This window comes from Natrix helvetica, assembly GCF_964273705.1.
Source record: "Natrix helvetica genome assembly, chromosome: 5".
Lineage (NCBI taxonomy): Eukaryota > Metazoa > Chordata > Lepidosauria > Squamata > Natricidae > Natrix > Natrix helvetica.
Genome location: NC_138551.1, coordinates 66,392,117 through 66,404,769, shown reverse-complemented (window position 1 = coordinate 66,404,769; position 12,653 = coordinate 66,392,117). Strand labels below are relative to the sequence as shown.

General features: G+C 34.0%; 1 protein-coding gene across 1 annotated transcript in view; it reads right to left on the bottom strand.

The window, feature by feature from the left end:
• ABRAXAS2 (abraxas 2, BRISC complex subunit) overlaps positions 1-12,653 on the bottom strand; it is a 31,462-nt gene that overhangs the window by 13,348 nt on the left and 5,461 nt on the right. The window contains exons 2-4 of the mRNA XM_081954287.1: positions 7,592-7,682; positions 6,348-6,384; positions 4,328-4,394 (exon numbers count right to left, since the gene is read on the bottom strand). Coding sequence (XP_081810413.1) covers positions 4,328-4,394; positions 6,348-6,384; positions 7,592-7,682 — 195 coding nt within the window. The remainder of the gene's footprint in view (positions 1-4,327; positions 4,395-6,347; positions 6,385-7,591; positions 7,683-12,653) is intronic.

The following is a 12,653-nucleotide window of genomic DNA, read 5'->3' as shown; positions in this document are numbered from 1 at the left end:
GACTGCAAGATCAAACCAGTCAGTCCTGGAAGAGATCAACCCTGATAAAGCCAGATCAAATTCTTTGGCCACCTAATGAGATGGAAGGATTCACTGGAGAAGAGCCTAATGCTGGGAACAATTGAGAGCAAAAGAAGAAGGGGATGACAGAGAATGAGGTGGCTGGATGAAGTCACTGAAGCAATCGGTGTGAGCTTAAATGGACTCTGGGGGCTGGTAGAGGACAGGAAGGCATGAAAGAACATTGTCCTTGGGGTCGCGATGGGTAGGACACGACTTCGCGACTAACAACAACAACAATGTCCTAAAATGTTATTTGTTTCTCACAGAAGTCCTAAAACTAGATAAAGAGAACTCAATTGAAGAAATGAGTCAAAAAAGTTCACTTTCATTGAGGAAAATGATCCAAAGTTACATATTTCTCTTTATTAGTTTATCTACCACTGCTTTATAAATTGAAATCAGTAACAACTTGATTTGATTTGATGCTGCAGGCAATTTTACTAGCATTCTTTTTGATTGAAATAAACTGTTCATTTGTTATTGCAGTTTAAATTTAAAAAAAAATTGAAAAAAAAATTGACTTGTTTCTATGCTTAGATAATTATGCTCTGAAATGGAACCTCTTCAACCATTCAAAGAAAAATCAAAACAACCATGATTCATAAATTTCATGACTTTTATTATTTATATGCTAATGTACAGAGTATGGGAAATAAAAAAGGGGGGCAGTTAGTATCAAAGACAAATATGATTTATTAGGTATGATAATAATCTGAAAGAATGATTCCTATGATTAGAATAAGGTAATTAAAGGATGCAATTTAATTAATCGAGGCAGCAACAGATGCAACAGAAAAGGAAAAGAAGTTGTATCACATGTTAACATGCTGTCAGAATCCCAGGAAGCATTTGTGATATAAGGAAAGAAACAAAAAATGTAATATTATTGTTGATGTCTAATATTATCTTCCATCAAATAGAAGATGTGGATCACACCTTCAAAAATCAAACTGCACATCATTCAACGAGGCATGAAGCTACACTGAAAGGAGACTTGAGCTAACATGTGTCTCAGCAACACATGGTCCTTACAGAAAATTCCCTATTTGTTCTGCTGATTACTTCCTACTTTACATGTGACTGGAAATCACAAAAGGATTGGCTTGATACTAACCAATACAGTATAGCATATTGCATAATGCTAGAGTTTTTGATTTAAAATGAAAGTGTGCATTTTCAAATATATATGTTGAGCTTAAAAAAATAAGGTTAATACATTCGGTCAATGGGAGCCTGGAACAGGAGAAGCTAATAGGAAAAGGTGCTAAAAATGGATTGGACTTCTTAAGAAGAGATATTAAAAGCACAAATGCAAACAATGCCAGCAGGGAAGAACAAGGTCAGCAGAAGACCCAACTGAAAAAACAAAACAAACCAATGGATACATGCAGTCAGTGGAAAGGGATCAGGATCACATACAAAAAAGAACAGGCAAGTAGCTCAGAAATGTAAAGCTGATGTTAGTAATCCGATAGGCAACTGGACTTTCTTTTTTTTGTTTTTCCTTGAAAACGTTCTGCTTCTCACCCAAGAAGCTTCTTCAGTTCATCTGAAAAATTGGTGAGAAACGGAACATTTTCAAGCAAAAAATAAAAAAAACAGAAAATCCAGTTCCCTGTCGGATTACTAACACCACTTTTACAAAATCAAATCAAAGTTTAAGGGTAGATGTTTAAAGTAATTTTAAAAAATAGCTTCTGTATAAAGGTTTAAAATAAAAGGCTTAGTGTTATGGTTAAGCCTAATAGTACACACAAGAATCAATACATCAGATCCTTATTTCTGTTTTCAATCTATGAGAAACAGAAAGTCAGCAAGCTGAAGACCAGTCAAATGTAATACTTAAAAAGAATTCCACAGAAGACAATAAAAAGATCAGCCTGCAATCAAATTGAAAATGATGTGTTAAGCATCAGAAATGACTGTGGATTTGTCGTGAACAAATCTTGCCATATCATGTTTGATACATAGTACATCTTGATGTCAGTAAAACATCAAGACAAAGTATCACATAGTTAAGTGTGGGCTGGATTGCAAGATTATTAAATCAAAATCATATTCAATGTACTCAGAAATTGGGAAGATATACCAAGTTAGATGCCACAAGTATCACTCCTAGATTGCCCTTATTATTGCTACTAATGGTTTGGAGGGACTGGAGGAAATAATTATTATATTTGCAGATGACACAAAACAGATTAACAAAAAGAAATGGAATTAGAAATGATCTTGATAAAATAGAGAAATGTGATGAAAATAATGGATTATATTTTTTAACTGTAAATGCAAAGTGCTTCACTAGCCATATGATATGGTTGCAAAAAAAGATACTGTAAATGCTATTTAGGCTGTATCAAGCAGTACAGCATCCATTCACTGGAAGTAATAGTTCTGTATTATTCTGCTTCAATAAATCACCATCTTATGTACTATTTTGGGTGAATAACTTTAGGAAGAATTCAGAAAAATTGGAGCAGATTCAGAGAAAGGCAATAATGATCCTGAAAACTAGACATTATGTGAAGAGAAATTGGGTATATTTTGCCTTGGGAAAAACAGATAGCAGCATTTTTTTTCAAATGAATGAAAGGATTTAACAAAGAAGCCAAGATCTGTGCTCATACAAGAGCAGGGGATAGAGAATAATAGATTTAGGTTACGGGAAAGCAGATTCCAATTAAGTATTAGGAAAAAAATGCTGCTTAACAGTAAAACCAATTATGTAGAGGTGGTAGCTTCCCCTTTACTATACATGTTCAAGTAACAACTTAAACAACCATAGGTCATTGATGCTTTAATTCTTGCACTGATCTGGGGGTTGGCATCATAAAGTAGACTAGATCAAGAAACTAATTCCACAGGGAGACTAGAACTATATTTTATTGAAATAGGCTAGTAACAGTATCTTGCAAGTCTGCTTGTTATTGGCTTCAGGATGGTTACTGCAAGATCATCACCCACATAGCTCCCTATAGTTGAATTCAACCACTGAAATGGTTCTTTTCAATTGTGTAACTCTACAATGATTTTATTCATTTATCAGATTTAGAATGGTCACCTAACTCAAAACAACTGAGATGCTCGGCAGCATATAATCCACAACAAGCAAATAATAATGAATCAATATAGTTAAAAGCAGCAGTAAAAATCAATAGGCAATTGGGAAACCCAGTTGATATTATAACTGGGTTTATAATAGGCGCGCGCCTAGTGAACTGGTAGGAACGCCGGTAGGAACCCACCACTGGTGTATGTGTATGGTTATTTTATTTCAGAGGCAGGTATTACAGTGGAAAAAGCAGGCCTCTTGGAACCTACTGGAGGACATTGCTTCAAGGAAGGGACCCAAATTATGCCCATCCTACTAGAGCAGGAATGTCAAACTGCTGGCCTGCAGGCCGGATGCGTCACACGCTGGCCATGCCCACTCCCGGTTTAGCAAAGGGGAAAAAAGTCCCGATACAACATGTGACGCAGCTGTGATGACATGAGTTTGACACCTCTGTACTAGAGGGTGTGGGAAAACTAGAGACCATGGGGATGGATTTTCTGAAAAGTAAATAAAATTGGCTGGAATGAATTCCAAAGCAGTAATTAGGTCTTTAGTATGATGCTTAGTTCAATTATATCACATTATTCTCCCATTTTGGGAGCATTTTTATCTACATTTGATTATGTATGTATCACCCTATATATATATATATTTTGAAGAATATACACCTAAGTCTTTCAGTTATGACTCTACTGGAGCCTACCCAACATATTTGTAATTTATGATGGTCAAAAATCAGGACACCCATGTGACCAACCTGATTTAATGGCCTTTTTTTGTGATGTTCATTAAGCAAAGACTATAGTCATTAAGTGAACCAATGCTTCACTATGGTTCAGTTTTGCTGAAAACTGGAAGTAAATGCCCAATTCTTTACAAAATCATGTAAAATATGCTTGTGATACTTTAGAACACTGAAAGTGGCCATAAACGTGCCCCAAATGCTTAGCATTGAAAGTGCAGTCACATGATTTAGGAGGTGGAAAAGCCGTCATCAGAATGTCAAATCATGAGTATCTTTGGAAGGATCTGTCATAACTTCAACTGGTCATTAAGTAATCAGTTGTAAATTAAGGACTACTTCTACTGGAACATTTTGGAAATGTTCTAAATGCTTAGAAGTCACTCTTTCTAAGAGCTATAATTAATTTTTCCTTCTTATACAGGAGAATAAATATGAATGCAAATGGAACTGAAAATATGTAAGCTTACTTTTCTCCGATTTTTAAGAATTCTGTCCAAATTCTCTTCATTGACTTTGCCTGCATAATCATAAAAACTTAAAAAAGAAGAAAACAGAAGTTTAGATTATACATTTAATCACAGCGAAGTGTTGTGAAGCAAAACACATAAGATGTTTAAATAAGCCATTCCTCACTAACTCTTCTGTGTACAGAGGTTTATGCAATACATGAAAGGTTAGAGAAAACATGCCACCATTTGAACACAATGCACTTAGTCTGAATATTCAGCAGAATTCCACAGCAATTCATATAGTATACAAATAATGTATCAAAGAAATGCTCTTATCAAAAAGAAAAAAGGAATATATCAGATCAAGCAACTCTTGTTACATGTGGAGCACTGGAAAATATTCCTGCCTTTTAATAACTTCTGGTCGCATGGTATAAATTGTTTCCTGATTCAGAGAAATGTATATTACTAGGAAAAATCCCAGTTTAACAGAGCATGTTTTTAACAATTTATCCCACTTCAGCTTGCAACATGTATACACTTAATATGCAAAGCATCATATTAATAATATTATGATTATGGCCTCTATTCAGAGAAATGAAGTATTATTTACTTTATAAAACACCTGTTTAATTAATTGAAAATGTCCCAGCTAGACAATGTGTTATTATTTTGTTCACAGTACAAATAAGGTCTCAGAAAATAATTCAGCGGGTAATTCTGAGGGTTATTTTTAAATAAGCTTTTTAAAGTAGATGAATTTAGAGATGGTTTTCTAAAATTAATGCAGTATAATCTTGAATAAAAGAACAGATGAAACATCATAATTATACATTCTCTGAATTCATTTATTTTAGGTTGTATCTTTTTATGAATTAGAATTTTTTTAAAATTTTTATACACCATTCTTATGGACAGGTTACAGCACAAGAAAAATTATAAAAACAACCCCTTCCCAAAATAAATAAACCAATCTTCCTCCAAATTACAACTAACAGCACTTCAGTTTGAATGTCTTTTGAAATAAAACTCATCTTCAATGGTTTTATTTATTTATTTTATTTATTTATTTATATGTGCATTAGAAATGTATAACACCGCCCAACACTGAATGGCAATAAAAATTCATACAATACAGGTTTTTTAAAAAAAATAACGAAGAAAAATAACAATTTAAGAGAATTAAATACATAGATGGAGGAACACCCTGGTTTTCAGAGAACTTTGAAGCTGGATTGAGAGCTATAACTTGTAGGATGGTGTTCAAAAGGGCAGGTATTGTAACAGAGAGTTCTTCTAAGTACCTTGAAGAAGGGGCTTTAAGAATCTTTCTAGACAAAGAGTTTCAAAGTGTAGGGACTTTGAAGTTGCACTTTAAAGTCAAGGGTAACTATCAATCCTTACAAGCAGTCCATTAAGGTACAATGATCAATGGTACTGAAGGGCACCCAAAGGGCTAAATGAATCAAGAAATCTTTACTCAGGTCCTGATAAAAGTCATCCACAGAGAACAAATGTTATTTCAATCTCTATCATTAGTCTGAATTCTGATGGCAAGAATTCAGATTTTGCTCGACCATCTAAAGCTGAGCTGCCACCACTTTCTCAATGATCTTTCTCAATAACCAAACAGAACATTGGAGACAGGAGGAAGAATCCAGATAACTTCAGAAGATATAGCCTTTTAGCACATTAGAGGGGAGATGTGCGGCATAACAATTTAATAAATAAAATAAATAAATTGACAGCACCTGATCTCTAATAACATGTGGAACTGTATTTTTAATTACTATGATAGCTCATTTACATCACACCTGTATAATAAAGGCGCAAAACAAATCATTTTACTCCCTCAATAGGAACTCTGAGAAACTGTGAACTAATTACTAGTCCAAAATTATCTATTGAATACTATAGTTGAATGAGCACCTAGGTCTCCTCAGTTCCATTCAGATACTTGACCCATTTTGCTACACTGTTGGATTTAGCCCAACGACAACTGGTAAGGGAATAAAAGTATGTGATAAAAGTAACCTACCTAAAGAGTTTGGAACAAGGCTCATGATTATGGATTTCTGGAAAAAGAAAACAACACATTTATATTACTCTAAGGAAATAGAGACGCTCTAAAAATAATTTAAAGCAATATATCCCTAGCCCATACAGATAGTTCCAAGTTCACACAATAAGTAAATATTTCACTTTTCACAAAACATATGAAGGTTTCACATTTATTAAGAACTCCTGAGGAACGTAACTCTGCAAGTTTGGCAGACTTAATCACTTCTCAAAATGAATGTATTAAATAAAGACTTCATTGCTATTGCCTGCCCACAAAGGTTTCTACAGCTGATTATTTAAATGAGTGGATCAGAAAGAGAACATGAAATTTCTCTGAAGATAATCAAGCAAAGTAGATATGTTGCCAAATCTTTAATGCAATGTATTTGCTTTAGGAACAGATTCACATTTTCAAATTATGTGTCAGAATGTGCTAGGAACCACAGTCCCACTTAGGGCAGATATGGAGGAAAACTATCTCTACAAAAGACCTCCTGAAGTTGAAAGCACACCTGCTAGGATTATGTGAATTATTGGCCCTGCCAACAGTAGCAAGTAAATTTAAAATAGAATGGGGGCAGGTAGAGACAGAAGAACCACAGTTGTTGAGAAGCTGTTGTTTCTTCCAGAGGTATGGCAGCATTTAATGGCTCTAAACTTCCCATCAAATGTGGACTTTCTGAAAATCTATTTATAACCATTTGTCATCTCTTAAGTCTATGTCTCCAAAAATATGGCAAAAGCCATTATAAAATAAAACAATTCTGACTCAATTTTAAACAAAGCTGTATAAGAGAGGCACTGACATTTCTACTTCGCCCTCCACTTTTGCAGAAACAGTAAAAATAATCATTTTCAAATTTAATGTCCAATGCACCATGGATCTGTTAACCTGAAATAATTGTGTGTACTTGAGTATATACAGTCATATTCATGACTCTGCATATGTTAAAAATCAAAGACCATATAAACTATATTCAACAAGATAAATCAAATAACATTACTCGCCTCCTGCTAAAATACTTTCTAGACTTACATCAATTTGACATTGTAATCAGAAAATCCATAATCAAATTTTTTATTGTGCAAGCCATCTAGTCACTTATACAATATGGGTAGACATACAAACTGAACAAATAAGCAAGCAAACATGCAACTACAACCATATAATCTAAATAAACACAATATTACATTGCTAGAGAGAAATTTAATAACGCTTACCAATCACTTGGAGAAATTCTGTGTTGCTAATCTGAGAGTCACTAATACTGAATGTCTCTTCTTGTCTTACCTCTCCTAATAAAAATCCTTCCTGTAAAAAGAAAAAATATTTTGATTAAAGGTAGAGAAATAGAAACTGAATTCATGTGTTTCTCTTACGCATTTAAAAAAAAGTGTTTTGGATTTTTATTTTTAGAATATACATCAACATCAGTACATGAACGGTGCAGCATCTGGATATCGTTCATTTTGGGACAAATGTCAATAATAATATTAATGGTATTTGTTACATTAATCAAACTTATGAAAGCCTAGTATTTATTTATTTATTTATTTATTTATATATTTATACACACACACATACATATATATATACATATATATTCATAGATTTTCATGGGTGTAGGTATGCTGGTCATGTTGTATTCGGGTCTTTTCCCGTGTAAGAGTGAGATTGTCTTGGCAACGTTTCAGCGAGGTCTCACTCACCATCATTCATATATATATATATCGGCCTAATATGCAATACAGCCCTGGTTCGATTCCCAGTAAGAGTATGGCTAGCTGATGAGAGCTAAATAGCTTGAAATAGATCTATACTAGTCTCCCTTTATTTATTTATCAGCACAAATACAACACAAATATAAAAAGGCAACATTAAAAATAAAAATAAAATAAAAATAAAAATATGGTTTTCTGCCTGGATGGTCCTCTGTAATGAGCCAAAGGACAGAAAGGGGGAGTAGTGAGCTCCCTCCCATATTTGGGCATACCAGGGGTTGTAACACAAATACATACCTATTTCCCTGGCCTAGCTGATAAGGAAGAGAGCCTGTGGCTTAGTGGCAATTACATCGGCCTAATATGCAATACAGCCCTGGTTCAATTCCCAGTAAGGGTATGGCTAGCTGATGAGAGCTAAATAGCTTGAAATAGATCTATACTAGTCTCCCTTTATTTATTTATCAGCACAAATACAACACAAATATAAAAAGGCAACATTAAAAATAAAAATATGGTTTTCTGCCTGGATGGTCCTCTGTAATGAGCCGAAGGACAGAAAGGGGGAATAGTGAGCTCCCTCCCATATTTGGGCATACCAGGGGTTGTAACACACACACACATACACACACACACACAGAGAGAGAGAGAGAGAGAGAGAGAGAGAGAGAGAGAGAGAGAGAGAGAGGTTGCATTTGTGCTGATAAATGCTGATAAATATAAATATAAATATAAATATAAATATAAATATAAATAATATAAATATAAATATAAATATAAATATAAATATAAATATAAATATAAATATAAATATAAATATAAATATAAATATAAATATAAATATAAATATATAAATATATATATATATATATATATATATATATATATATATATATATATATATATATATATATATATATATATATATATATATATATATATATATAATTTGTTTTCGTAGATTTTCACGGGTGTAGGTATGCTGGTTTTGTTGTATTCGGGTCTTTTCCCGTGTAAGGTTACACGGGAAAAGACCCGAATACAACAAAACCAGCATATATATATATATATATATATATATATATATATATATATATATATATATATATATATACAACACACACACACATACACACACATATATATTTTATACATATAAAAATATTTGTTTCAAAGTAGTTCTTCAATATTTCAATGTTCCATTTTAATGCCAATCACAATATTATTTGAGTTTACATAGTACTGCCTTCTTTCAACCTCTAATCTTTCCGTCTAGTTATTGCTTTAATTCTATTGTATGAAAAATATGTGTGCTAATATTCCCATTTCTTATTTCTGCATCTATTGTGGCTTCTAATCAGGCCACCATTACTAATCCTAGTGTTAATTCACTTGTTTATATTAAGATATAGTCCTTTATTATTTAATTATTCAATGTTTCAATGCGCCATTCTAGTGCCAAACCATATTATTTAAAGATACTTAATAATACCATCTTTCAACCTGTAATCTTTCCATCTAGCTATTACTTTATGAGAGTGTGTATTCTTATTTCTACCTCTATTCTAGTTTTTAATCAGCCATCATTATATTTAAAAAAAAGAGAGAGAAAAGAATTTCCTTTCTATCCATCATCTCTTGCCCATTTTAATACTTCAATTCTTATTCATTTTTTAGCTTGCCTCCCATACTCCTCTCTTGAATCCATGTCTCTAGCTACATCTGTTTCTTCACTGTTCAGTCTATACATTTCTTCTTCTCACCCAACTCCAGTCACTGTTCATCTACACTGCTCCTGCACTTTCTTTGTTGCCACCGCTGTTCCAGCTTCACAGCAGCCATGATAGCTGCCTCTTCTCCTCATCATGGATAAGGTCTGGGTCAAGCAGGAGAGTTGCGGGTCTCCGCAACCTGCAGGGTGCCCCTCTTTTCTTCACCACCCTACAGGGTGGCATTAGCTCCTTTCGGAGCCCTCCAACAGGGAGAACTCAATGCGGGAGCGCGGAGACCACCCCTTGCATCCGATCTTGCTGTGGGGTCAGCTGGAAGTCCCTTCACTTTTTATAGCTTCACAAAATTAAAAATGGTATTTACCTTTGTTTCACCTAGAAAATTTAACATCAAAACAATAGGAATTAATATAAAAGTGAAAAGGCATAAATCAGCAGTTCCAGGTCCATTCTCCTTGGGGTGGACATAATTCAGTCCATCCAAGTATGAAAAAATTGTGATATGAGATGATCCTCTAAACCTCACATTCTGAAAAATTAATGGAGTGCCTAGAGCCAATTTTGAAGGTGCGGGAAACATTATATAACACTGGATGTAATTAATAACCTCCAATAGAATCCCGACAGTTTCCAACAGAGTTTAAATATAAAAAAGGTCAGGCACATATATTTTATTCATTTTTAAAGACATAAAACTTGTACTATTAGTTGTTTGTGGAGCTAAACATCCATGCAGAGTTTATGACCCCAACTGCACTTAAAATAAAGAAAAATCTATCAATCAGAATGGAGTTGGAAGGGACCTAGCCTAACCAAGATTATCTACATAGAGATAAAAGCAAGTTTAAAAGTTACATGTATTCTCTCCCTTTGTAATCATAAAAAAGTAAAACCATACAAAACAGGCAAGATCATAATGCAGCTAAGACATACAAATGTGTAAATGTGAACTTTTTAAAGTTACTTGCTGTTGGTTTACCTCTGGACAAATTAAGCTAGCACTGCACTGCCAAACTGATATAGCAATGTCATTTTTTTCCTGGCAATAAGATTTTCAAATCTGTTATTACTGATAAAATATATGAAGCTTACTTTTAACACTGGCAACCTATTATTACCATTTAACATGGCAAAGCTTGTTTATTCAAATGTTTGGTCAAATGTTTACCATTGGTCAAATGTTTACCAGTTTTCCAAGTGGAAAAACTACTCAAGTTCAAGTTCACTTCTCATATTTTTTTAAAATGCAAAATTTAATGAAGGAAATCTATTAACTATTAAACGTATAAATGAAAACAATGGCAAACAAATGCATATCTTTCTTTGTATGAATGTTGTTTAAAAATATGGATAAAACCAGCTGAAAGTTTCTTAGTAGATATCCTTAAATATTAATTTGTTTTCAAATTTGTTCTATATTTTTTTATATAAATAGTCAAGTTTGTATATATTGGGACAACGATAGGTTTTTTGGCATTTGACCTCCATATATCACATTTGAAATGAATTGAATTTGAAATGAAACACAGAAGATGGGAACGAATCAATTCAAGCTTTAATTCAAGGGGTTTGCAAAAGTGACAGTAACTATGGAGGAATTACAGCCATTTTAATACATCCAGACCCCTTTTGGTGGCTCAAAAATAGTGGGGCAAGTGGCTGACAAGCAGTTTTAAGGCCAGTTCCCTTGTTAATTCATGAGAAATCAATAAAGATAAAGCTGTGGAGTTGGTTCTGAGTGTTATATTTGCATTTGGTAGCTGTTCATCAGAATACTCATCATGAAGTCCAAAGAAGAGTCTATACAAATGAAAGAGTACATCAATAGGCTGAAAAAAAAAAACCAAAATAAGAGAAATAAAAAAAACATTGGGAGTTATCAAAACAGCAGTCTAGAACCCGGGTGTCAAACTTGTGGCATCACATTTCCACCCACATGACGTATCATGTTTTCCCCCTTTGTGGAACTGGGGTGAGTATGGCCTGCATGTGACACATCTGGCCTGCGGGTCACCAGTTTGACACCCCTGGTCTAGAATTCTTAAAAAGAATTAAGAATTAAGAACCTGGCAGGCTCAGCAGCACCAAAAGGCCTGGCAGACCACAGAAGACAACTAAAGTGGAGAACAAGTATAACCCTTCGACAACATCTAGCCAAGTCAAGAACACTCTTGAGAAGGTAGGCCTGTCACTGTCAAAGTTCCCCAGTCAATAGAGAGCTTTATGAATGTAAATTCAAAGGCTTCACAAGAAGGTGCAAACCACTGCTAACACTCCAGTACAGAAAGGACGGAGTAGACTACATTAGAAAATGTAGAAAAAAGCCCTGGCCGATTCTGGAATATGATTCTTTGAAACCAAAATTAATTTCTGCAGAATGATGGGAAGAGAAAAGGGTGGAGAAGGAAAGGCACAGCTCATGATCCGAAGCATATCACATCATCTGTCAAACATGGTGGAGGCAGTATTATGGCATCGCCATATATAGCTGCCAATGAAATCAGGACACTGGTTGATTATTGCTGACCTGACTGCTGATAAAAGCAGCAGGGTAAATTCTGAAGTGTATAGAGCTATACTCTACTTAGATTCAGCCAAATGCTACAACATTGATAGGACACAGGAAAGGTAGAATTGGATATCGCGAGGATATGTAGATATTTGATAAATGGAATATCAACTATTAAAAAATTACATAATTTTAGAAATATAGTTAAAAATCTTAACATGATGTTGAACTATATTCCTAAAACATGCGATATGTGATCTCATGAAGAGCTTTGGCTCTATTGAGACTCATGCATTGCAAAGAGGCTAATTTTATTCAAATA